At 50.4% G+C, this 26,788-nt stretch overlaps 2 protein-coding genes across 2 annotated transcripts in view; both read left to right on the forward strand.

Moving 5' to 3' along the window:
* UNC5B (unc-5 netrin receptor B) overlaps positions 1–10,511 on the forward strand; it is a 64,019-nt gene extending 53,508 nt beyond the window's left edge. Inside the window, exons 9-16 of the mRNA XM_080938033.1 lie at positions 137–526; positions 623–710; positions 1,820–1,988; positions 2,089–2,322; positions 5,001–5,150; positions 5,724–5,888; positions 6,828–7,009; positions 8,676–10,511. Of these exons, the coding sequence (XP_080794159.1) occupies positions 137–526; positions 623–710; positions 1,820–1,988; positions 2,089–2,322; positions 5,001–5,150; positions 5,724–5,888; positions 6,828–7,009; positions 8,676–8,841 (1,544 nt within the window). The 3' untranslated portion in view covers positions 8,842–10,511. The remainder of the gene's footprint in view (positions 1–136; positions 527–622; positions 711–1,819; positions 1,989–2,088; positions 2,323–5,000; positions 5,151–5,723; positions 5,889–6,827; positions 7,010–8,675) is intronic.
* A 13,548-nt stretch (positions 10,512–24,059) lies between these two features.
* The window catches only part of SLC29A3 (solute carrier family 29 member 3), a 35,601-nt gene continuing 32,872 nt past the window's right edge, over positions 24,060–26,788 (forward strand). Inside the window, exons 1-2 of the mRNA XM_080937631.1 lie at positions 24,060–24,131; positions 26,120–26,418. Coding sequence (XP_080793757.1) covers position 24,131; positions 26,120–26,418 — 300 coding nt within the window. The 5' untranslated portion in view covers positions 24,060–24,130. The remainder of the gene's footprint in view (positions 24,132–26,119; positions 26,419–26,788) is intronic.

A 26,788-nucleotide genomic window follows, 5' to 3' on the forward strand; every position in this document is an offset into this window, starting at 1 on the left:
TCTGCCCAAGAGTTTCCTGTGGCAGGTGGCAGTTGACACGTGGGTAGGGCAGAAGGCCCAGAGGGGACAGAGTGGGCAGGGCCAGCGTGGTGAGGAGTGGGACCGGTGGTTCTGACCATCTCATCCACCGCTGCAGGCAACCCCCAGCTCCTGCACCCGTCCGCCCCTCCAGACCTGACGGCCAGTGCTGGCATCTACCGCGGGCCTGTGTATGCCCTGCAGGACTCCGCCGACAAGATCCCCATGACGAATTCACCCCTGCTGGATCCCTTGCCCAGCCTCAAGATCAAGGTTTATAACTCCAGCACCATCGGCTCTGGGTCTGGCCTGGCTGATGGAGCCGACCTACTGGGTGTCCTGCCGCCCGGGACATACCCAGGCGATTTCTCCCGGGATGCCCACTTCCTGCACCTGCGCAGTGCCAGCCTTGGTTCCCAGCACCTCCTGGGCCTACCTCGAGACCCCAGCAGCAGCGTCAGTGGCACCTTTGGTTGCCTGGGTGGGAGGCTGAGCATTCCCGGCACAGGTAGGCCTCTGGTTCCATTGCTCAGATGGGAAGTGAAGGCTTTGGTGAACCCCCTCCCCCACTTCCCACTTCCTGATGACCTCCCTTCCTCCCTAGGGGTCAGCCTGTTGGTACCAAATGGAGCCATTCCCCAGGGCAAGTTCTATGACTTGTATCTACATATCAACAAGGCTGAAAGCACCCTGTAAGTAGACACCGCCAGCCCTGGCCAGCCAGCATTCCCTCCTACTCTATCCACACCAGGCATAGATGTTTCCATTTGCCCCTTGGAGCTTGGTCCCAATGCCATGTCCACCCCTGAAAAAGCATGTTCTGACGGGTAAAACCTAGCAACAGCAAACCTTTCCTCTGTTAAGGGGATTTATAGACCACCGTATTGCCCATGTTCCACTGCTGTGGCAAATGCATGAGAAGAACTTAAGGAGGCCGGGTTTGTTTGGGCTGGCCATGGTGATAGTCTCTCTACCTGTGGCCACAGGAACGGGAAGCACCCATAGTCGGGAACCAGAGGGGAATGAGTGTTGGCGTCCACAGTTTTCCCTCACCTTCTCTTTCTCATTCAGTCTGGGTTCCCAGCCCACGAGTTATGTGGTCCACGTACAGGTTGGATCTTCCCACCTTCTTAAACCTCTGTGGGAACATTCTCACAGACTGGCATGTCGGGGGTGGGTCTCCTCGGTGATCCCAAATCCAGTCAAGCTGACAGCAAAGATTAGTGATCATGGATACAGAGAAAAACTGACCCTACATGAACAGTTTATACACACACACACACACACACACACACACCAGGTGGTTTTATTGTTGTTTTTTCAAGATGGGGTCTCTCTCACTTTAATTCTGGCCAGTCCTGGAAATCACGATATAGAGCAGGCTGGCCTCAAACTCAGAGATCCACCCGCCTCTGCCTCCCCAGTGCTGGGATTAAAGGCGGTCGGTCACCCCTAAACCCAGCCTCAAATAGTTTTGTTTTGTTCTGTTGTTTTGTTTTAAAGAAAAGGAAAAAAAAAAAAAAAAAAAAAAAAAAAAAAACCCAAAAAGTTCTATAAAGCCTCAGACCTTTTCGGCTGTGCAAAGCTTTGTCTGAGACTGTTTTGCTGTGACAGAAAACACCTAGAACTTTCTTTTATGCAGTTTATACCGTATCTTCCTCCCAATCCCAGTCCGAAAAGGGCAAAGACTTGCCTTGTCAAGGCCCTGGGTGGAGTTGGGTGTTACACAAGAGAAGAGGATCCCTGATTAAATGAGTACTTCTGGCTTTTGTTTCCTACCTCCCTCTGCCCTCCCCCTCAGCCCACTTTCGGAAGGTTCCCAGACAGTATTGAGCCCCTCGGTGACCTGCGGGCCCACAGGCCTCCTTCTGTGCCGCCCTGTTGTCCTCACTGTGCCCCACTGTGCCGAAGTCGTCGCTGGAGACTGGATCTTCCAGCTCAAGACCCAGGCCCATCAGGGCCACTGGGAGGTGAGGCTCCGGGTGTGGTGACTGACTCTCAGAACTGCTCCCCCCGCCCCCAGTTGATTGATCCCAGCCCAGATGACAACGTCTTCTTCTTCCCCCACAGGAGGTGGTGACCTTGGATGAGGAGACCCTGAACACCCCCTGTTATTGCCAGTTGGAGGCAAAGTCCTGCCACATCCTGCTGGACCAGCTGGGTACCTACGTGTTCACGGGGGAGTCCTATTCCCGCTCCGCACTCAAGAGGCTCCAGCTGGCCATCTTCGCCCCAGCCCTCTGCACCTCCCTGGAGTACAGCCTCAGGGTCTACTGTCTGGAGGACACCCCTGTAGCACTGAAGGTAGGGGCGAGTCGGGGCACTGCAGGGCATCAGCACAGCCGGGTTGCTAGACTCCCTCCCCGGGTGCATGCTCCCTGCCCAGCTTCTCTCTGGCACCAGCCTCAGAACAACACTGGACCTTCAGGCAGGGATGGAGGCCATAGCTCAGAGCTCTGGGCTGGAGGTAGAAGACAAGCAGGAGACTCTCTGAGATGTCTGAGAGAGCAGACCTCAGACCTAAGCCACGGGTGGCAAGGCGTCACTCTGGGTGGAGTAGAGGAAGGGCATTTCAGACCAGCAGAAAGACCTTCTGTCAAGACAGGTGTGCGGCTCAGCATTGTGAGCAGTGTAGGGTGTGTGTACGTGTAATCGTGTGAGAGGGAGGCGGCTGGAGAGTGTCTAGTTAGCAGGCTCAGGTCATGCCTAGCAGTGGGGATGCTATCCAGTGGTAAGGGGCCCAGCAATGGTAGACACCTGTTCACAGGTGCTCTGCAGAATTCCCTGCAGCTACGGTTTGTGTGTGTGTGTGTGTGTGTGTGTGTGTGTGTGTGTGTGTGTGTGTGTGACAGGAGGATTGGTGACAAGAGGCAGAGGCCAGTTGGGAAATTGGGGGTAAGCCCCAAACAGCAGACAGTGGCAGTGGCCGGGAGATGAACCTGGACTTGTGGGTGGTCAGCAGGATGGATAGACCAGGGACCGGTGAGATGAGCAGACATAAAAGAAAAGACAGTGGAGACCAGAAGTGAGGGAGAGGCAGGGGCAGCAATGGAGGAGGGGGGTAATACTGGCTGAGGTGGAGCCCCTTCCTTCCCCAACGCTGTCCCATGCCCAGGTCTCATCCCAGCGTAATATGGAGGATGTGGACTTGACTCTCCACCCTTCGTGCAGCCTTCTGAGAAGCCTCATGGTTCTTCCTGGAGGACCCGCCTCCTCCCGGATCTGAGTTGTGGTCTCTCCTCGTCACCCTGTCTCTTGAGTCTCATGTGGCTTTCTCAGGCTGCGTGCTGGGGACTGATGCAACCCAGACGAAAAGGCCCCGTGGGAGAAGGATGTCCCCTGTGGGGCCTGCGCTACCCTGACATTCCAGGAGCCTCCAAAGGGGGGTCGGGCACTGGTGTTGGCTGGTGTTCATCTTGGCCAGAGGGTGGTGTGAAGATCACCAGGGAGCTGCCACGTTCTGGCTCGGTTGCATTCTGTACTTGTTCAAGCCCTGTCTATTCACATGTCCATCCTCCCTCTGCCTCTTTGCTCATTGTGGTAATACACAGTACACTTGCTCAGTGAACAGCCTGTGAGTGCACCCAGCTGTTATCCTTCTCTTCGCTCGAGCATCTTTCCTTCATCAAATATTCTTTTTTTTTTTTGAAAGACTTATTTATTATACATGAGTACACTGTAGCTGTCTTCAGACACACCAGAAGAGGGCATCAGATCCCATTACAGATGGTTGTGAGGCACCGTGTGGTTGCTGGGATTTGAACTCAGGACCTCTGGAAGAGCAGTCAGTGCTCTTAACCGCTGAGCCATCTCTCCAGGCCCTCCCTCCAAACGTTCTTTTCTTCATATACCTGCTCATTTGTCTATCTGCTTATGTGTACCCACAAATCCATCCAATGACCATCCATCATGTTAGAGTTGGTTAACCCGCTCTAACCTCCCCAGCAGTTTGTGAGGAACCCAGACCTTTAGCTGCCCTGGGCTGTGATCCCCGACTCTCACATGTTGGCTGTCTCTCTGTCTCCTTCTCTTCAAGCCTGATCCCTCTGCTTCCCCAGCGTGGCAGTTCTGCCTTTCTGCCTCCCTTGCCCAGGAATCCTAAAAGTCCCTCCTCCTGTCTCACTGCCCAGCCATTCGCTGCTGGCAACTTTATTTACCAAACCAAAGCCAACTGTGGGCAGGGACCCTCAGCACCCTACATGTAGACAGGAGAATTCTTCGTGTGATTTCAGAAACCCAATTAACATGATACAAGCAACAAACCAAATTCACAACACCATCATCCATTTATCCACCCATCTGTACCATTGCTCGGTTGGTCTATCTATCTATCTATCAATCTATCTATCTATCAATCAATCTATCTATCTATCTATCTGTCATCTATCTACCTACCTACCTATCTACCTACCTACCTACTACCTACTTACCTATCTACCTGTCTATCTATCTATCTATCTATCTATCTACCTACCTATCTACCTACCTACTACCTACCTATCTATCTATCTACCTACTACCTACCTACCTATCTACCTACCTACCTACCTATCTATCTACCTACCTACTACCTACCTACCTACCTATCTATCTGTCTATCTATTTACCTACCTACTACCTACCTATCTACCTACCTACCTATCTACCTACCTACCTACTTATCTATCTACCTACCTATCTATCTATCTATCTACCTACTACCTATCTACCTACCTACCTATCTATCTACCTACCTACCTACCTACTACCTACCTACCTATCTATCTGTCTATCTATCTATCTATCTATTTACCTACCTACTACCTACCTATCTATCTACCTACCTATACATTTTCCATTCATCCACTGGTATATCTGCCCATCCATTAATCTGAAATACCTTCTTAACTGGATCAGATGGGTCTGGCCCCAGACTAGCAACTTGAAGTATCAAAGAACCTTAGGCCAAGGGTAACAAGTCCCTCCCTCTGCCCCACCCACAGGAGGTTCTGGAGCTGGAGAGGACTCTGGGTGGCTACTTGGTGGAGGAGCCCAAGCCTTTGCTCTTTAAGGACAGTTACCACAACCTACGCCTCTCCCTCCATGACATCCCCCATGCCCACTGGAGGAGCAAACTACTGGCCAAGTACCAGGTGAGCACTGGGCCTAGGGAGGGGCCGCAGAGGGACCACCGCTCCACCCTTTGTAGAGAAGCCCTGCTTCCCAGGTCTCTTGTCCCTGCTCTGTCTCCCACTTTACAGTTCTCCGTGTTCCCAGCCATCTTCAGGCCCAAGCTTAAATTCTCAGCCACGAACAGCCACATCTTCGCCCCCCTTTGCACCTCCCCCAACACAAACGTTGGTGGCCACCACTGCTACACCCCTCCCCCTTCAGGCCCTTTATAATGCCACACCCACCTGAACAAACGCAAGCCTGCAGACTGATCCTGCTCATCCCTGGCACCCAAGTCCCTCTGCTCCATCTTGCAGTGTGTGACGTCACTGTACACATTCAGACTTCTGTCTTCCCCTTCCCACACAAACCCCCTTCTCAACTCCCTCCCAGAACTAAGACACCAATGTCATTTAGCTACCCTGCTTTCCCTGTTGGACGATCTCATAGAGAGACTTCAACTACGCCCAGAGCCCGGCCCCCTCTAAGGCTGGGCCCCAGCCACCTCTCCAAGTGCCCAGTCTTACCTGCAACCCTGACCGTCTCTCCTGCAGGAGATCCCCTTCTATCATGTCTGGAACGGCAGCCAGAAAGCCCTGCACTGCACCTTCACCCTGGAGAGGCATAGCCTGGCCTCCACGGAGTTCACCTGTAAGGTCTGCGTGCGGCAGGTGGAAGGGGAAGGACAGATTTTCCAGCTGCACACAACGCTGGCCGAGGTGAGAGTCAGCGATACCCCGGGAGGGCTGAGGTTCTGGCACACAAGCACCTCAGTCCCCCAGCATCTCCCATAAAGACCCCTCTCCTTCACCCCCTGAGTTACAGCAGGGACCTGGTCACTTAGAGTGAGCAGCAGTCACCTACTGAGTGCTGTTCGCATGACATATATTGCCATAACTAGGTATCACGCCCCCATGTGAGAGATGAGAGGCTAGGGCTGTAGGTCACTTGGTAGAGCAGCTTGTATGGCACCTTTGTACCCCCAGCACTGGGGATGTAGAGGCAGGAGGATCATATCATAAGTTCAAGATTGTCCTCAGCTACATTGTAAGTTTGAGACAGCTTGGGCTACATGAGACCCTATCTCAAAAGGAAAAAAAAAAAAGTCTTAGTGAGGGGAGTATCAGTATATGGCCAGGCAGGCAGGCAAGACTGGCTTTGAACCTGGTCAAGGTAAGGGCTCGCCCATGGCTCCCATCCACTAAATCCAAACTAAGCCGTTAAGCCGTACATAAGATAAAGCCCAGATCCCTAAGCTGACCAGTGTAGTAAAAAGACCCCGTGAGTCTCAAGCCAACTCTGCCCTAGACAGGTCACCTGTGCTCTCTAGACTGTTCCCCACTTATATCAAAGCTGGCCTTCGTGGGCTAGGCCACAGCTGTGACTCCTGCGGCTTCCTTATCCCGAGGCTCAGTCAGCACGTGTCCAAGGCTCATCACACCTGGCTGACACGGAACACCGGGCAACCCTTGCCCTCCAGAAGTGGGCAGCTAGAGAGAGCCCAGATGAAGAGCATAGAGCCCAGTGCATCATGGGTACTGGGCAAGCACGCTACTAATTAAGCTACATCTTCAGCTCTCAAGCCCCTTCCCAGGCAAGCAGACTGGGTGAGCGCCTGTGCAGCGAGGGTTATCTCACTCCCATCCCTGTCCTTCCAGACGCCGGCTGGCTCCCTGGATGCTCTCTGCTCTGCCCCTGGCAATGCCGTAACCACCCAACTGGGACCCTATGCCTTCAAGATACCGCTTTCCATCCGCCAGAAGATCTGCAACAGCCTCGACGCCCCCAACTCCCGGGGCAACGACTGGCGGCTTCTGGCCCAGAAGCTCTCCATGGACCGGTGAGCATCCCAAGCTGCAGCCACCCCCGTTTCCCTCCTCCTCGGGGTCTGGAAGAGCAGTGGGGTGTTTATCCCGGCCAACAAAGGCCAGACAGATCCCAGCTGGCTTCCGATGCCACTTTGGTGGCTGTTCCTCTTCATGTCCTTCACGGTGTCCCTCTCAGAGAACTCGCCTGCCAGCCAGGTGGGCTTTAAGTGACTGCCACCACTCTCTAAGCCCAGCTCTTCCACAGTGTTGGAAAGCCAGGAATAGACCGAGCCCTGGCACCAGGTAGATATGGTCACCACCAGCACTGAAAGCCAGAAACAGAGATGGGAACAGTATTAATAGAAGCAGGTATAAAAAGGTGGCTCAGTCAGCGAAGCACTTGCTTCACAAGCATATGAGGAATCCAGCCCCCAGCGCCCTTGTGAAAATGCTGTGCGTGCTAACGCACGCTGATCATCCCAGCTCTTGGGAGACAGAGACAGGAAGCTCCCTGGGATTTGTTAGCCAGCCACTCTAACTGAATAATGAGAAACCCTGTCTCAAATGAGGTGGATGGTATTTCAAAGGATGAGATTGTCCTCTGACCTACACATGCGCACACTAAAAACACATTTTTAAAAAGACATCTAGTTACTATAAATAGGAGGACCTTACAAAGATGGCCAGAGACTCTGCTCCGACCCTCAGAGAAGCTCATACAGCAGGGTCAGGCCCCAGGTGAAGGTGAATGACAGAGAAGAGGGTGGCATGCTTGCTTGGAAGGTCTCTCGGGGTCCTGGTACCTTTGGTGGTGATGGTGAGGAAGAGGAGAGGGTGCTTTGGGTGAGCTTGGGCTTCATCAGCTGTGCAAGGAGAGGAGGGAGTCAACCCATCCTCACTGTGGAGTTTTTTCTGGCAGTTTAAAGGGACAAAGATGGATCTTGGCCCACACCTTCTGTTTCTGCAATTTTCAATGCTGCTGCTGTGCATTAAAGCAAAGCCGGCCACCATGGCAGGAAGCTATGATGGGGTAACGTCACCTCTAACATAGACTGGAAGGGCCAGAGCAAGACACACCCCAGTGACCCGTCTCCTCCCACTGTGCCCCACCTTCCACGTGTCCAGCTCTGGCCAACAGTATATTTAGATGGCACATGCATGCATTTAGCATGTGTGGGTATACAGTACACTCTGCATGGAGCACGTGTGGAGGTCAGAGACTAACCTTTGGTCTCTTTGTTCCTCTGCCCTGCGTGTCAAGCTAGCTAGCCCAGGGGCTTTCCTGTTTGTGTTTCCCAGCTCCCCAAAGTGGAGTGTTCAGGGAACAGTGAGATTATAGACATCCGGCTCTCCTGTTGGCTGCAGGGATTTGAACTCAGATCTACACGTTTACCCACAGAACTGTCTTGGCAGCCCTCATGCAGATTCTGAGTCCCTTCATGGGCTTATCTGTTGGCAAAGGCAGACGCTCAGAATGCAGGGGCTTGCTCGGAGCCCCACCTCTAAACCCTGCTATAGGAGATCAAGAGAGGAATGAGTCTTACAGTGCATAGGACTTGCCTGGGGGGGGTGGGGGACACAAGATTCAGACTCAAGGCTGTGGGACTCTGGAGCCCATGGTCTTCCCACCACCTGGGTCTCCCCAGTTCACAGGCTAGTCACCTCAGGGGCGCCAACATCTCTGTTTCCTTCCGACAGGTACCTGAACTACTTCGCCACCAAAGCTAGTCCCACAGGTGTAATCTTAGACCTCTGGGAAGCTCGGCAGCAGGATGATGGGGACCTCAACAGCCTGGCCAGTGCCTTGGAGGAGATGGGCAAGAGTGAGATGCTGGTAGCCATGGCTACGGACGGCGATTGCTGAGTGCCTGTGACCACAGGCCTGTGGGGACCAGCAGAAGACGGTGCACGGAGGCCTGGCAGCCTCTCCATGGGGGAGTCCGGCCTTCACCATCCCTAGCTCACAGCTGGAATGGTCCCTCACCCCACTCCCCACCACAACCCTCAGACCACCACCAGCCTTAGAAAGTCTCTCTGCTCTACTGCCGTGAGACCGGGGTCCTCTGCCCAACCATTTCCCCAGCTCACTCTGGGGTGGGCTGAGGCCTCTGTGGCAGCTGAAGGCCAGAGGCTTTCTCCCCACAACACAGCACCCTCAGCCCTGTGACTTTGGGGGTTCGCAGGTTTCAATTCTGTGTTCACATGGCCCTTGGCTAAGGACTGCTCTCCTATCCCGGGTCCTCTCTGAAAGGTCAAGTTCAGCTTTCTCCTGGCCACAAGCGGGGGGGTGGGAGGGGGGGTTGGGGTGAGAGAGAAGAGAGAATATGAACCTCAGAAGCAAGCGAGACTCAGGCAATGGTAGCGCAAAAACTATAAGGGCAAAGAAAGACCCAGTTTCTTAGGGAACGCAAATGATTTATTATCCAGATACTTGGATAGGTCCTTTTTAAGAAAAAAACAAACAAAAAAGTAAGAAAAGGAAAAAAAAAAATAGAAAACTTTGATCCTTGAGTGGGTGGCTGTGCTTGTGTTTTGGGCCACAGGCGAGTGCATTCGTGGGCGTGTGCACATGGGTGTGGTCAGTAAGAGACTGCACAGGGGAGTACTTGGCTATGGCAAGGCCTCAGTTTCCCCAGCTATGTAGGGAGCTGAGACAGGGTTTTAGCCATGACACTGAGTGCTAAAATCACAAGCAGAAGCTGGGGCCTGGCGGTCCTCCCATGCTCTGGAAGCCCCAGCAGATGCCCTTCTGTGGCTTGTGGTTTCTGAGAGTCCAGAGTGGGGAGTGGAGGGGCTGTCTGGCTGTGATCCGGGAAGACTTGTTCAGGTCTGTTTTACTTTGGTGATTCCTGGTCTAGTGATGGCCCAGGGTGAGGCTCTTACTGAGAAGGGGGTGCTACTCCCCTCAGGGGTGGTTCCCAGGATGGATGGCTTTGTGTCTATGCACTAGCTGGTCCACACCCCTGTGCCTCTAGCCCTCAGTTTACCCACTTATCTTCCCACTGGGAGTCAGGAGATGTGAAGGTAACTTTCTAGGCCACAGCCCATTCTGGGATGTTCCACAGAGCCACCAGTGGAAGGGATGAATTCTTGTCCCTTTAGCCTGTGGGCAGTGATGGAGGCCAGGACCTCACTGTAGACACAGAGATCCTATTAAAGGGTACTGACCCTCCTGTTGGGGCTTGCTGTAAAACTTCCCTGAACTGCCATCAAGACCAACCTGGGCAGGTCCTGAGCTTTGGAAATTGGGGCCTCTGTGGGGAGGCAGGTGTCATGGCCACAGGCCCATCAAGCATCTATACCCTGGTTTTTCTGCAGTGGGACTCTGAGACTGAGGTGCCCCTGGCATCTAGGTGAACAGTGCCTCATAGAGTAGTCCTCAGCTCCTCCTGCCAAAGATGCTTATCCTGTGGGCACACCCTTGCTGGTCGTTGTTAGCCCGTACACAGAAGGGGAAAGCCCGGGAACCAAGCTGCAGCTGTGCTGTGTGACTTCAGGCTCATAACTGCTTTCTCTGGGCTTAAGTGTCCTTTTATCCTGGGATGCTCCCTGAAGCCCCTTGGATTCCCACGCTTCTCTGGGAATCTAGTAGAGACAAGCTGATTGTGGTGTGCATGCTTTCCTTTGCCCGTCCTCGGAGCCCGTCCTCGGAAACCTGCCCATCTGGGCCCTGATGGGAGCACTTTGAGTGAGTCCCAGATTACAGTCTTACTCTTAGAAGGTGCTCAGCATCTGGAGGACAGAGGCTGGAGCCTGGGGCAGGGCTCCAACCACACAGTTTGGTAGCAACAGCCCAGGTAATACTCTGGGCTGAGCCAGGCAGAGCTGTTGGATTGAGTTTCCACTCCTGCCTCCAATGAGATGGAGCCTCCCCTTCCTGTTCCTGGGCAGGTCCTGCAGGGTATTTCTGTGTCATCTTGGGTGGGTGTGTATGTTTGCCATTGAGTGAGTGTGTGTGTGTGTGTGTGTGTGTGTGTATGTGCATGCCTGTGTTTTTCAACTTGGGCACATCAGGACACCCCTCCCAGAACGCACACACATGTCCCCACATGTGGACATGACCTCTGTTCCCAGGCTTGTGCCACTGGAGGTGAACATGCCTGTTTGCTGTCCCCAAGTCACAGTCAGTTGGTGTATCTCCTATGTGCCTCTCCTGCTCTTTCTCAATGGAGACCAGGCTTCTGAGCTCTGGCTAGACACCTTCTGAAGGACAGGGACCCTCCTCATCCCTGGATCTTCCAGGGCTCTCTGGTCCCCGTCTTGAGGCTCCCAGGCATCTGAGTGAGCACCTTCCTTTCACCCTCAGAGGTCAGGTGGATGGGAGTTTGGTTGTCAGGATGTAACCATGGCTGTGTGTCTGTGGGTTCCGATACGCTGGGGACGACCCCGGCCCCGCCTGTTCATTCTGTAAACAATGTGTAAATAGCCTTTAGCGTTCCTCTTGTAACAAAATTAATTTTTATGAAATAAATTATATTTCCTAGTCTAATAAAAAAAAAAAAATCCAGGTCCTGGTCTGATGTCTTCTCAGTGTCTTTTAAGGAGAGTGTCCCAGTAGGTTCAGAGCTCCGGCCCTTGATCCAGCTCAACACCCCCAGTCCCACAGAAGGGGAAATGGGCTTTCTGACAGTTGTACAAGTTAGGGCCCCTGGATCTCACCTTGCTCACCAGCCAGGGCTCAAAGCACAGAGCAGAGGAGGGAGAGATGGATGATACACTGGGAGTGAGTGGTTGGGTACCGGGCCATGAACTCGGTGGTTTACACCCCAGGCAAATACCCGGTCTAAGGAGGAGAGTTCACCATCCCTTGTGTGGCAGGCAACAGTGTTGCAAGATTCTCCCTGACGCAGGCAACAGTGTTGCAAGATTCTCCCTGCAGGTGGTGCATGCCAGGTGGAGGGGCACATATTCTAGTTTTCATGATGGATGGTTACCTCTGCTTAAGCTGGTTCCCATAACCCTGTGGACCTCACTTTAGCAGTTCCCAGCCCCTGTGGCCTCCAGGCCCTTGAGTTTGCAGTGAGAGACCTTGGCCTGGTTATAAAGGATCGTGATGGCCTCCAGACATTGGTCTGCTAAGCCTCAAGTGTGAGGTTTCTGTGGGCCTTAGCAGCTCTGACTCCCTAAAGCCCGTGGCCATTTCAAATTGGAGAGCAAGTGAGGCGGGTCTGGAGGGAGAAATTATCAAGACAAAGGGGTCCTCTGGGTGTTTATGGGGTATAGGGGCAGGTCACATGATGCACACACTTGGTCTGCTTTCACTACCTGGGCAGCCAAGACCCACGATAACACATTCAGTAAGTTCCTAGGCCCCGGACACCGGGGTGAAGCTCTTTTGTCTGAAAATTCAAGAGGAATTTATTGATCGGTCAGGGAGTTGGACATGTCCTAGGGGTATGGGAAATGAGCCGGGCTTAACTAAGTTGGACAACTCAAGTATAAAACGTGAAATCTATACATGCTACACGGAGGGGGTGACGGGACAGAAAGGGTCCCTGCCTAGAGAGAGTGGTCATCTGTGGAGTGGAAAGGACAAGTCGTCCTCAGCATAAGGGTTGCTTGCGAAGCCCAGTGGCTATCAGTCGTGAGAAAACAAGGAAGACAGACTAATTTATAGAGGACACGGGCTCCCAATCCACTGTTAGCTCTAGGTCACAGAAGCCAGCCTCAGAACCTTGTACCTAGACTGAGGTTAAAGCAGCTTACACCCAAGCCTCTGAGTCGTGGGACACAGAGAGGCAGCCGAGGTTCACAGGGATGATTGGGCTATGGGTGCCTAAGTCACATTTTGGCAGACTGGCCACAGGAACAATAAGAAACTAACCACTAGATGGCGCCCAAAACCGATGCAGTTAGAACCAGGAAGGCTCTGGCTCCATGATGACTACCGCCCAGGGATCCTGGACTGCTTTTCTCCGGGCAGCTCAGGCGCGCCCTCGTCTGGTCGGAAGTGAGAATGGCAACGAGACTCGGCTGAGTCACAGAAATCCTCATTAGAAGCAAATGGTGATGAATCAATATCCATAAAACGAAAAGAAAACCGACTAAGAATTCCAGACCCTTTTAAAAATATGTATTTATTATTAGCTTGCGTGAGAGCACACATGTACCACAGTATGGAGGTCAGAGGACAACTCTGGAGCTGGTTCTCTTCAATCCTGTCTTTGGGTTTTACTGCTGTGAACAGACGCCATTACCAAGGCAACTCTTTTATTTTAATTAAAATTTATTTTATTTATATAAGTGTATATGAGTACACTTCAGACACACCAAAAGCAGGCATCTTGCCCCATTACCGATGGTTGAAAGCCACCATATGGTTGCTGGGAATTGAACTCAGGATCTCTGGAAAGGCAGTCAGTGCTCTTAACCGCTAAGCCATCTCTCCAGCCCCAAGGCAGATCTTATAAGGACAACATTTAATTGGGGCTGGCTTACAGGTTCAGAGGTTCAGTCTATTATCATCAAGGTGGGAACATGGCAGCATCCAGGCAGACATGGGGCAGGCAGAGCTGAGAGTTCTACATCTTCATCTGAAGGCTGCCAGGAGAAGACTGGCTTCCAGGCAGCAGGACAAGGAGGGTCTTAAAGCCCACACCCACAGTGGCACCCCTACTCCAGCAGGGCTACATCTCCTAATAGTGCTAGTCCCTGAGCCAAGCATAACCATCACACACCCCTTATGTGTGTCCTGAGCCTTTACCCAGAGTCATCTGGTGACCCTGGAAGCTGTCCTTCTAAAAGCTAGTAGACTGACCTGGACGGAAACAAACATGGCTTCAGGTGGAGTGGAGCATGGGTTGGGTGCACCTGGAGAGAAATAACAACGGCCGAGACAAGAAAGGAAGCAGCCATGAGTCCTCAGATACTGTGGATTCAACTACAGCAGAGCAGGAACACAAGACCCAGCAGGTGTCTTGGGATCTCTGTGACACACTTTCACCATCTGCTTCAGTTCCCTTCCAAAATGACCTGGACACTCCTGTTATGAAATATAATGCAGCAGTGGGCAGGGGTACGAGGGTACCTGGTGGGTCCATGCCAAGGTGACTCCCTGAGAAATCACACCATGCGGCAGACCAGGTGGTATAAGGGGGCTAGTTTGGGGAAAAGGAAGGGCTGAGGATCTGAAGAAGGGGTAGGGGCAGACAGACAGGAGCAGGCCATGAGGGCAGAGAAGGGGGAGGGGACAGAGAATAACAGAAAGGCCAGCCAGGGACACATGGGGACAGAGATGGGGGGATGCTGGGGTGACAACCAGTTTTTTTATACACCAGGCCACCTGCACTTGGTGGGCCAGCAGGTGATGATGTAAGCTGTTGCTAAATCCCTGGGAGGAGCCTAGCAGAGGAATCACCTGTAAACAACTTCTCCATCTAGAGATAAAGAGTAGCCAGAGGTGATGATGTACAATCCTAATCCCAGCACAGGAGGATCTAGAGTTCAAGTAGTTGGCTTGTAGTGAGCTGGAGGTCAGCTCCATGAGCATCCACTTTGGATAAGTCCCCTGTCACAAAAAGATGATAGCCCTCAGAGACTGTGGCAGTAAGAATACATGTATGTGTGTGAATGCTTGGCCCATGGAGAGTGGCTGGAGACTTGTTGATTCTGTCAGTGTGGGGTGGGCCTTGAGGGCTCCTATGTTCAAGCTCCACCCAGTGTGGAATAGAATTCTCTGCTGGCTGCCCTTGGATCAAGAAGTAGAATTCCCCACTTCTCCAGCACCTTGTCTGCCATGATGATATTGGACTGAACCTCTGAACCTGTAAGTTGGCCTCAATTAAGTGTTGTCCTTTAGAAGAGTTGCCACGGTCACGCTATCTGTTCACAGTACTAAGACCCTAAGACAGAGACCAACACCAAAGCCTAAAAGGTCACAGTAAGAAGCTGCTTATACTGTGGTCAGGGACTCCAGCTCAGGTTCCAGCAACAACCAGCATCACCATTTTTCCTGCCAGGCCTTCCCCACCATGGCAGAGGACTGGAAGCCATCAAGCTGGGAGCCAAGGAAAGCTCTGCATCAAGTTCCCTCTGTCTCAGAGCTTATCGCAGCCATGAGAAGGTGGGCTTCTTGGCCAGGATGTGGAAGGTGTGCTTGTTACCACATGCAGTCGTTCACAAACACCACGTGAGGTTTGCATACAGATGTGGGTTGTAATTCCATGGGAAGCTGGAACATGGAAGGTCAAAAAGCAAATAAATAAATAAATAAATAAATAAATAAATAAATAAATAAATAAATAAATAAATAAATGTGGTTGGTGGGGTGGAGACAGTGTGAGAAAGACAAGAGTCAGTAGGTCCAGGGGGCTCCTGAGTAGGAAAGGGGGTGGGCTGTGTAGTCACTGGGAGAGGCGGTAGAGAGGGAACCAGGCTAAGAAGGTAGCGGTAGCGGAACCTCCTTATTGTAAATCCAGAACTGGGGTAGGGGATAGAGAGAAGGGTGAACACCCCTAGTTGGTAAAGTGGGAACAGGAGGACAGACCGTGGGGTTTGAAGCAGATGAAGAGAAGCCGAGAAGCGTAGGGAATGCTGGGAAGCCCTGGCTTGGGTTGGTAGCCATGGATTCGAGTGGACCCACCTGACTGCTAGACATACTCATAAACGGGATCAAAGTGAGCCGCCCAGGGCACCAGGAAAGCGGAGATATTGGTGTTTAGGGGGATACTAAGGCCTTGGGCTCCAAGCAGACAAAGGGGTGAAAGTAAAAAAAGGGGTGTCCCGCGTGTGGCAGGGATAGAAGGCTCAAGGGCTGGATTCTTTCCGAGGTTGAAACTTTCCAAGGGAGCTGATGAACCAGCACGTATCAAGGACAGGTGACTGGAGTCAGCTGGGGAAAGAACTTGGATTACAACTAGTTATTGAAGGAATATCAGATCTACAAGCACCTCATCTGGGGGCCCTGGAACCCTGAAAAAAATCAGACTGCTGAGCCTAAAACAGGGACGTTGCAATGGCAGAAAATAACCTCAAGGTGGCAGCATCTACCGGTAAAGCGGGATGGGTGCCTTTGGAGTCAGGCGGACTCCAGAGAAGGTACTCCAGGGGAAAGTGGGGGAAGAGGGAGAGAGGGGAGGCTGGCAGTCCTGGGCAGAACTGACTACGTAGAAAGGCTCTGTTCTTTTTATTCTGTTTTGGTTGGAGGTGGGACAAGAAAAGTACCATCCACTTTTGTTGAAAACGTATACACGATTTCTTTTTTGAATTTAAATTTTTAATAATTTTATTAATTTTTAAAGAATTTTATAGAATGCATTTTAATCATATTAGCCCCAGCTCCACTTCAACTCCCTGTCTACCCAACTTGCTATGCTATCCTGGTTCCTTTCTCCTCTCTCTCTCTCTCTCTCTCTCTCTCTCTCTCTCTCTCTCTCTCAACTCATTGAGTTCAATTTGCATTGTATAAATTATCTTGGGTGTGGTGCCTGCCCTGAAGAGTGGTCAACCTACCAGGGGTCACACCCTTAATGAAAACTGACCCCCCCCTCCCCCAGCATCTATCAAATGTCAATAGCTCTTCCTGTAGGGGTGGAGCTTCCTGCCCACTTCCCCATTCCCAGGCTTGGATTTTGTCTGGCTTAAGTTTGCATGGGCCTTATGCATGTGTGTTAGCTTGGGTGTTTATTCCCGTGACGAGACAGCGTGACCATGGCATCTCTTATAAAAGCACGCACTTACCTGGGGCTGCCTTACAGCTTCCCATCATGGTGGGAAGCAGGGCAGCATGGGAGCAGACATGGAGCTGAAGGAGATGAGAGTTCTACACCCTGGGCATCGCTTGAGCATTTAAGACCTCCACAGTGACACATTTTCTCTAACAAGGCCACACCTCCTCTAACAAGGCCGCACCTCCTCCAACAAGGCCACACCTCCTCCAACAAGGCCACACCTCCTCCAACAAGGCCACACCTCCTCCAACAAGGCCACACCTCCTCCAACAAGGCCACACCTCCTCCAACAAGACCACACCTCCTAGTAGTGCCACTCTCTGTGGCCAAGAATCCAAACACAGGAGTCTATTGGGGACGGGAGGGGGGCTGTTGCAGTAAATATTAAATTACGGATAACCTTTTATCGAGTGCTAGTGCCAGCTCCCGAAGGGCCACATGGCACTGCTGGGTATCTTAGCGGCTCCATGCTGCTTCTAAGAACTCAGGCGCTGGTCACTCCACCCACCCCTGCATGTTGTTTTTACTTACTTCCCCTTAGTGTGTTGTGGAGGGCTTTGTGCATTCCACCACTATACCCTTTGAACTCAATTAAGTTGTCACATCAAACACACCAAAATACTCTTATTCAATTGCTACAAAACAATTTTCCCACCTAGATAAAGCAAATGATCTTGTACAATTCTATCCCTTATAAAACATTTATAACAACCTTATCCATATAGAGATGCACCGAAGGGCTGGAGAGTTGGCTCAGTGGTTAAGAGCACTGACTGCTCTTCCAGAGGTCCTGAGTTCAATTCCCAGCAACCACATGGCGGCTCACAACCATCTGTAATGAGATCTGATGCCCTCTTCTGGTGTGTCTGAAGGCAGAGACAGTGTACTCATATATAATAAGTAAATAAATAAATAGGTCTTTAGAGATGCAACAAAACATTCACGTCTGCTTCCATGCGGCCTCCTCTCCAATCTCATCCTTTCTCCTCCTCTTCTGCTTTCCTAGACTTTTCCCGCCTACCTTTCCTTCTCATGATAGGCTCCACCCACTTTGTTTTATAATGACATCATCCTACAGGGGGTCACACCAATTGAAACCACCACAGCATATTATCACAACCCCTGTGAGTTCATATGTACAGCATCCCTGTTGTGCCTCAAACATTTGTCACCTTTGGCTTTTATCATGTGTCCAAGCTCTTTCTGTGATCCCTGAGTCTCAGAGGGAAGGACGTTCTATAGACATCTCATTTAGGACTGTACACTGCACAGTCCCATGTTCTACATTGGCCAGTTGTGGGCAAAGACCATGTGGTTAAAAAACAAAAACAAAAAAAACCTGTAGTTATAATGATCATCGTTTATTGCTAACCAGACAGAAGTTAGAATCATGGCAAATGGGCCTTTAGCCATGTCTGTGATGCATTATTTAACCTATGCTAATTGAAGTGGGGCACCCAGCCCACTTTGAGTGGCACCATTCCCTACCCAGGGAAATCTTGAACTGTATAAAGATAAAGAAAGCTATCTTTATACGCATGCTCTGCTCTCTGCTGACTTTGGGTGAAATGCAACCTGCTGCTTCTGCCTAATGCTGCCTTGGTATCCCTGCCAAGATGGACAGGAATAGGAACAGTGGCCTAAACTCTTTTTCACTTAAAGTGCTTTGTCCATGGGGTTTGATCACAGAAACAGAAAAGTAAACTGAAACATCTGGTAAGGGCAGAAAAAGGAGAGCTTGTAGACCTTGTAGTCTTGGAAGATGAGGCCTAAATACTTTTTCTTTTTTTATGGGCACACTCAACCTGAATTTCCCATCACTGTGTGTGTTTTTTGCTAACTGGACACAAGCTAGAAAAAGCTAGGTTTCCATCTGAAAAAAGGAAACCTCAGTTGAGAAACCTCTTCCATCAGATTGGTCTGTAGGCAAATCTATGGAGCACTTTCTTAATTAGTGATTGGCCCACTGGGGACAGTGCCATGTGTGCACAGTGTTTGATCACATTGTGAACCCCGAGATTGTGTTGCTTATTGGTAACACACACACACACACACACACACACACATACACCCCTTTAATCCTTTTGGCTGAGGATTAAATCACGTCTGGATTGCAGACGTGCCCTTAGTACATAGTCCAAAACAACAAAGGTAAAGTTAGTTTGTAGAAGGAAGCAGCCATATTTGAAAGCGATGTCTAATTGAGGGGCAGACAAAGTGATGAATCAGAGAAAGATTTGATAGAATCAGATCTGCCCAACTCTCACAAGAACAGAGAGACAAGAGAGGCCACTTAAGAGAGAGCAATGCATAGAGGAAGGAGGAGGCAGTTTTTACTAGGATAGTTGTACTGAGTTAGAATGCAGAGAGAGAGAGAGAGAGAGAGAGAGAGAGAGAGAGAGAGAGAGGGAGAGAGAGAGAGAGAACAAGCTAGACACAGGTGAAGACAGAACAAGCCAAAGAATGAGAGGAAGCCTGTGGATTGGAACAGATTGGGAAAGTTAGTATGAGGCCAAGCAGAGCAATTCGGGAGAAGCCTAGAAAAGCCAGATTGAATCAGTCAGTGTGGAGAGGAGTTTGAGCCAGAACAGCTGAGTTGACCAGCCAGCCAGTACTCAAAAATAAAATAAAATAAAATAAAATAAAATAAACAACCTAGGAAAGGAGAGCTTGAAATTCAGCAGGAATTCTCAAAAGCTGAAAACATCTAGGCCTGGATAAGACTGTACACAGGCTAAAAGCTTCCAGGACTAGGCCTAGGTTAGCAGATGGAGGCAGTAAGAATCTGAGACAACAATTACATTAGGCCAATAAAATACTTTTACAGCCAAGCCTTGTAGGTGATCCTGGCCTGTATTAAAGGCAAGCTGAGAAAACCAGAAGGCTACTTCACTCAATGGCTTCTGTTTCAGTTCCTGCCTCCAGGAGTTACTCCTGTCTCCTGAGTTTCTGCTCTGACTTCCCTACATATGGACTGTGTGCGACTGGAACATTTAAAGCAACTAAACCCATTCTTTCCCAAGTTGCTTTTGGTAGTGATGTTTATCACAGCACAATAGAAAGCAAACCAAGACTGCCTCCTTTTCTCCATCTGTTCCCATCTCTGCTGGCTACATTGTGTCCACTTGATACAAGCTAGAGTTATCTGAAAGGAAGGAGCCTCAGTTCAAAAAAAAAAAAAAAAAAAAAGAAAGAAAGAAAGAAAGAAAGAAAGAAAAAGAAAAAAAAAAGAAAGAAAAGTCTCTATAAGATCTAGCCCTAAGGAATTTTCCTAATGATTGATGGAGAAGGATCCAGCCCGTGATGGCTGGTGGTCCTGGGTTCTAAGAGAGCAGGCTGAGCAAGCCGTGATGAGCAAGCCAATAAGCAGCATCCCTTCATAATCTTGCATCAGCTCCTGCCTCCAGGTTTCTCCCTGTCTGAATTCCAGTCCTGATGTGCTTTGGTGACGAACTGTGATGTTGAAAGCAGACTCCGAATAAACCGTTGTCTCCCCAGGTTGCTCTGGTTATGGCATCTCGTGTTTTATAACAGCAATGATAGCCCCAACCAGGACACCTCGCTTTCCTCTTCCTTTTCCCCGTGTGTGTAAGAACCAACTTGCCGGAAACTCTTTCCCTGGTCTGACAATGCTCATGCTTCAGTGGTGGCTGTCATAGACACTCCTCAGCTGCAATGTCCCAGGCACTCTGCAAGCCCTCAGAACACAAAGTATGGCTGTCCCATGCACAGACACTGATGGGACCAAGACAGGCTACCCCAAACTAAGACATTAGGAGACCAGAAGCAGCCAAACCAAAAGATGCCTCTTTAACATAAGGATTGTTTTGAGTTAGTTATTTTGAGAAACTGAAGAGACGTGTGGTATGCTGGCTAGTTTTTTGTCAACTTGACACAAGCTACAGTCATCTGAGAGGAGGGACATCAATTAAGAAAATGCCTCTGTAAGATAAGGCAAGCTGGTAGGGCATTTTATTAATTAGTAATAGATGGGGAAGGCCCAGCCCACTGTGGGCAGTGCTATCCCTAGGCTAGTGGTCATGGGTTCTGTAAGAAAGCAGACTGAGCAAGCCAGGAAGCAGCACCCTCCATGGCCTCTGAATCAGCTCCTACCTCCACATTCTTGTCTTGCTTAGGTTCCAACTTCTTTGGAGGTAAACTGATATAGAAACCAAATAAACCCTTTTCTTCCCAAGTTTGCTTTGGTCATGGTGTTTCATCACAGCAACAGTAACCCTTACTAAGACACATGGTAGAAAAAGCTACCCTTTGGTAGGAGAACTTTCTATCTGTAAGGAAGGGCTCTTCTTGGAAGGGTGGCCCTCCATTCCCAGTGTGATGGTTAGTTTTTGCGAACTTGACACAAACCCAAACAGATCTGTAGAGGAACTCCTAGTTGAAGAATAGCCACCATTAGATTGGCTTGTGGAACATTTTCTTGATTAATGATTGATGTGAGGGTCCAGTCCACTCTGGGCGGGGCCACCCCTGGACAGGTGGTTTTCAATTGTATAAGATATAAGGCTGAGCACCAGGTGGTGGTGGCACACACCTTTTATACCAGTACTTGTAGGAGGCAGAGGTAGGTAGATCTCCTACAGAGAGAGTTCCAGGATAGCCAGGATTACACAGAGAAACCCTCTCTGTCTGTCTGTCTGTCTGTCTGTCTGTGTCTCTCTCTCTTTCTCTCTCTCTCACACACACACATACACACACACACACACATGCACACACCACTGAGCAAGCCACTGAGAGCAAGTCCTGTAAGCCTCAGTTTTTTCCTGGTGTCTTTCTTGCTTCCAGCTTCCTGTCTTTAGTGGAAGGTTAAGATGTAATTAACCCTTTCCTTCCCAAGTCAGTTTGACTCCCGGGGTTTCATCACAGCTAAGGTCACAAGGAGACAAGGATAACTACTCAGGCTACCTTCTTGTTTGCTGGCCTTTTTTGATCCCGAGGTGAGCTTTGCCCACTCAGTGCCCTGTAGGGGATGTGCCCAGAGTCTGTAGCATGCTAGCTTCCAGTCTCCCACAGAGCTACATTGCAGTCCCCCCTTGTTCCCCTTTCAGTTGACACTGGTATTTAGGCCATGTTTTGAGATATACTCTCAGGGTTTCACACTTAGCAGAGCAGCTCCCTCTCTTCAATCTACTGAAAGTCAGTCTAAAACACAAGGGTTTGTAGTGGAGAGACAGAGACAGAGAGACAGAGAGACAGAGACTCAATTCTCTGAGCCTCACTCACATGTGTTTGTGTGTATGTGTGTGATGGGTGCATGTATACATAGATATGAGTATGTATGAAAGTGTGCATGTATGTGAGTGTGTATGTGTTGTGTGAGTGTGCATGTGTTTATGTGTCTATATTACACATTATTAAAAGCGTGTGATTTTTTTTCTTCCGTGTTTGATGTTAGGGATCCTTTACCAACTAGGAACCATGATGGGTAGGGGAAAAAAAATCTAATTTTTTTCCTCCCCTCTACACATAAAAAAAAGCCCTACTAAGCTCTGGCACCAGAAAGTCCCCAGATGGTCCCTGCGACTAGCCCACACCAGCTTGTTTGTGTCCATGCTTTCTTGGGTCTATCCCAGGACATCAGCCAACTCCTGCTCTCCCCTTTTCTATTCCCCTCCTGTCTCTACCTCCTCTCCTTGGGTGATCTGTAAGGACAGGCGTGTATCTTGCACCCCCAACACCACCAGGGTCTCAAGTAGTTTGGGCTGATCTCAAACTCACCATGTAGCTGAGGTGGGTCTGAACCCCAGATCCTCCCAAGGGAGGGTGGTAGGTGAGCATCTCCAAGCCCACGCCCCTGGCAGGTCAATGGAGAAAGAGTCTTGGTTCCCTCAGGTCACCCCCAGTAGTATGGGCTTGGTTAGAAAGCGATTCCTCAGTCTGTTCCTGGCTTCCTTTGGATGACGTTGTAGAACTCTCAGCTCCTCCTGCACCATGCCTGACTGGATGCTGCTATGTTCCTGCCTTGGTGATAATGGACTGAACCTCTGAACCTGTAAGCCAGCCCCAATTAAATGTTGTTCTTATAAGACTTGCCTTGCTCATGGTGTCTGTTCACAGCAGTAAAACCCAAAGTAAGACAGAAGTTGGTACCAGGAACTGGGGTGTTGCTATGATAGGCCTGACCATGCTTTTGTTTGGAAGAATGTGAATTTGGGGACTTTGGGTTTGGAAAGCCTTGGAATGCTTTAAGTGGGGCTTAATGGGCAATCCTATAGGAATATGGAAGACTTTGTTACTGACAGTGATTTGAATTGTGCCAATTTGGCCCAAGAGTTTCAGTGAATTTCAGTATGTGACCCAGAGACTGGTTTTTGGTATTTTGGTGAAGAACCTGACTGCTTTTTGCCCTTGTCCAGAGAGGCTGCCTGAGGTTAAGGTGAAGAGATTTAGATTAATTGATTTGAAAAAGGAAGTCTCAAAACAGTTTGGTGTAAATTCTGCTGTGTACTAAAGTTCACTCTTATGAAGAGCATTTTAATGAAAAGGAGCAAGCTGAGAAGAAAGGAAAAATACAAAACTTATGGTTCGAATATTAAAGGGACACCAGGAAGTGAAATGGATCTGAATCCTGTTTTCAAGGATATCAAATTGAATTAAGGGAGTAATGACTTTGGGACAAGATCCCACCCAGCTAAATTAGCTCCAGGAAATTTAGTGCAAACTTTTAATCTCAGGAGGCAAAGACAAACAGATCTCTGAGTTCAAGGCCAGCCTGAGACAGAACCACCAGTTCTAGGTAAAGAAAAGCTTAAATCCGGGTGTGGTGGTTGGTACACACCTTTAATCCCAGGAGACAGGCGTACACATTCTAAATTCCCCACTTTTTTTTTTCCTCAAAACAAAAAACGAAGGTCTGCTCCTTAATCCTCACTGTGCTCTGTCCTGCCCTTCGGAGCACCTGAGCCATTTCCGCTCTCTCCTGAACTTTGATTTCAGAGTCTCCCAAAAGTTTCTGTTCTGCAGGTTTGGCATCTGGATTGCCCCTCTACACACACCTGCTCTGAGAGTTGGCCTTGCTCACTGCCACCAAATAACTTCAAGATCTGAGTCTTTCCAACTAGGCTGGGAAGCCAAGCTCCTCCTGGTGGTGCATCCTGCTCTGGAAGTACTGGGGGCGGGGTGTCAGGGACTGGTGGAGCACCCTAGGGAGCGAGGCGCGGGGCGGGAAATCCTCCCAGGTCTCAAGCGGTGGAACTAACAGGGAGTCAGGGCAGGAGGTGGCCCAGAGCCTCAGTTTTTGCGACTAGCAATAGGACGCCAGCAGTTACTGTCCTACAACAGGCGGAGGCGCGCGTGGGGGGCGGGGCCCAGGGGAGGAGTCAGCAAACCCGGAAGCGCTGGGCGGGGCGGGGCGAAATGAGAAAGGGAGGGCGGGGCTGGGAGAGCAAGGGCGGAGCCCGGCCTGGCTGAGCTCTGGTCGCAGTGGTCCGGCGCCTGGGACCTGGTGGAGGTAGCAGCGGCAGCGACAGTAAGTGCGGGTGCAGCGACCCTCATGCTTGGCTGGGTCTTCCCTTCCCGAGGCTGAGCCTGGCCATCCCGCCTTTCTCTGTCCTGCGTGTAGGGACGAGTCAGCCCAATGGATCCAGAAGGCTTTGCGGGTCCGGATCGAGTGCCACAGCTGCCTCTGCAGAGAGGACTTGCCTTAGCCTACTGTCTGGCTCGCTCTTGGTCTCCAGCCTGTGTCCCCAGGAGCCATCGAGGCACTTTGCTTGGCCAGGCATGTTTTCAGTCCCCATACTCCCATCCTTTCTAGTTCTGACTGGCCCTTACCCCAGGCAGGGGCAGTGGTAGGGGCAGCCTGGCCCGGGGAAGTTTTCTGCCTCCCCTCCTTTCTTTGTCTTTCTCTATTCATCCAAAACCACAGCTACCTTTTATAAAGAGTATAAAGAGTAATAAGGCTTTGCTCAGTCCACTGCACCGCCCGTGACCCGGTTAGAGATGATCCCTGGCAACTTCAGATGCTTGGTCAAGGCTGAATGGTCCTTAATGAACAGACATAGTAGCTGAGAAGGGACTTGGGCCCCTTGTGGGTCTGGGTGACCCACGCTGAGCCCTGTACCCACCCTCCTAGCCTGAACTGGAAATGGGACGGTTCCTTACCAGTTCTCTGATGGTTCATGCCAGGCCTCTGTAGTTCATGGTTATGTGTGTGTGTGTGTGTGTGTGTGTGTGTGTGTGTGTCTTTGTGTGGGTATGTGCCGTTCTTTCGGGTGCCCACAAAAGCTACAGGAGGATACAGAGTCTCCTAGAGCAGGAGTTAAAAGTTAAAGCAGGAGCTACTTGACTAGGGTGCCTGGAACTGAACTCAGGTCCTTTGAGATAAGAGGGAGGAAGATATGTCTCACTCATGAGAGATATAACTCCAGATTCTGTTTACATTTTTTTAAAACAATAATTTTAAATACGTTATTTTTTTTAAAAAACAATTTTAGTATGTTTGTGTTGTGTAGGAGCCCTGTCTAGGCAGATGGTCATCTTTGGTCTCCGTGTAAATTAAGGCTATAGAAGGGCCCTGCTCAGCCTGACAGGACACTGTACACCCTCTGACCTGCCTGCACCAGGGAACGGCAGTGTTGATGAGACTCAGCCCCCTTAGGACATCTCTGCTCATAGCTTCTTGCCGAAGGAAGCCTTTAGGAGGGACTTGGAGCCAGCAGATAGAGTCATACTCCCAGATTATCTCTGGTGGGGGGAGATGAAGCTGGGGAATCCCCAGGGGGGCCAGACACTGTATATTTCATGCCACTGTAACTTAGCCAAGTGGCTCGAACTTTCTGAGCCTCAGATTCCTCACTATACTCCGCTGTCATGGTTCACACACTGGCATTCTGAAGTCCTGCAGTTGTTTCTTTGTGAGACAAGGTCTCACTTAGTCCAGGTTAGCCCTTAAACTCTTTATATAGCAAGGCTGACCTTGAATCCTGGGCTTCCTGCCTCCACCTCTAGAGTGTTACTGCACTGTAGGTATATGCACACTTGCGGGCTACTTGATTGAACAGCTAACACATATTGTTCAAATTCAAAAGGTGTACGCACACACACACACAAATTAACAGTGATGCTCCCTCCCTGTCCCAGTCTCCCCCCAAAGACACCCACTGTTCCAAGGTATGCTTGTTCCCATTAAGGGTTCCTTTTTCTATGGAAAAGCCTTTAGCCCAGGCTTGCCCTTCTGCACTGCTTGTCTTAGTCCACACCTGCAGTGATGCTCACACTGCCTTATGCGTTGCCTGTGTTGTCCTTGCGTAGTTGGATTGACCTCTGAAGTCACGCCAGTTCTCATAGCCTTTTCTTCTAGTTGGATTTTTGTCTTTCTTCCTGATCCCAAGACTGGAAGCTCTCTAGCCAGACTCTGGGGACAGCATGAATAAGAGATGTCTTCTAGGATATTTCAGTCCCCAGCCTCGATGCCCGCTCATTCACCTGCCCTATCTGTGTCTCTCTCTGCTTTCACAGTGGCCTTTGCCTCTGAGGACAGTGTATACCACAGCTCAAATGCTGTCTACAGAGCCCCGAACAACCGTCATGAAGCTGACCAGGAAGCCCTGCTGGGGAAACTACTAGACTACCCAGCCCCAGGCCTGCAGAGGCCGGAGGACCGCTTCAATGGTGCCTATATCATCTTCTTCAGCCTGGGAATTGGGGGCCTACTGCCCTGGAACTTTTTTGTCACTGCCAAAGAATACTGGGCATTTAAACTTCGAAACTGTTCCAGCCTAGCGTCCGGGAAGGACCCCGAGGACGCAGACATCCTGGTAAGGGCTGTTTCCCTCACAAGGGGAAGGGAAGCAGGCAGTCCAGAGCCTGGCCATCCTTAGGGGAAAGAGGCTGCTTGTATGCTGAGAATCTGAGTGTTGATTCAGTTAGTGTGCACACAGTAGAAAGAACACACTGGGTCCTAGACTCTGCACTATGCAGAACCCAGGCAGGCCTGGTCTCATACCTCCTGAGGCTGATGGGATGGAGATGGGCAGAACCAACCCATACTTCAGACCGCCTGCTGTTGTCCACGGGAGGAGGACAGATATGATGGTTCTCTGCACTGTGTGGTGGTGCATATGGAGAGCACAGAATCTTTGCCCCCAGCAATCTGAGGATGTGACTCTTACAGCATCAAGGCAGCTG

Source organism: Micromys minutus, assembly GCF_963924665.1.
Source record: "Micromys minutus genome assembly, chromosome: 25".
Lineage (NCBI taxonomy): Eukaryota > Metazoa > Chordata > Mammalia > Rodentia > Muridae > Micromys > Micromys minutus.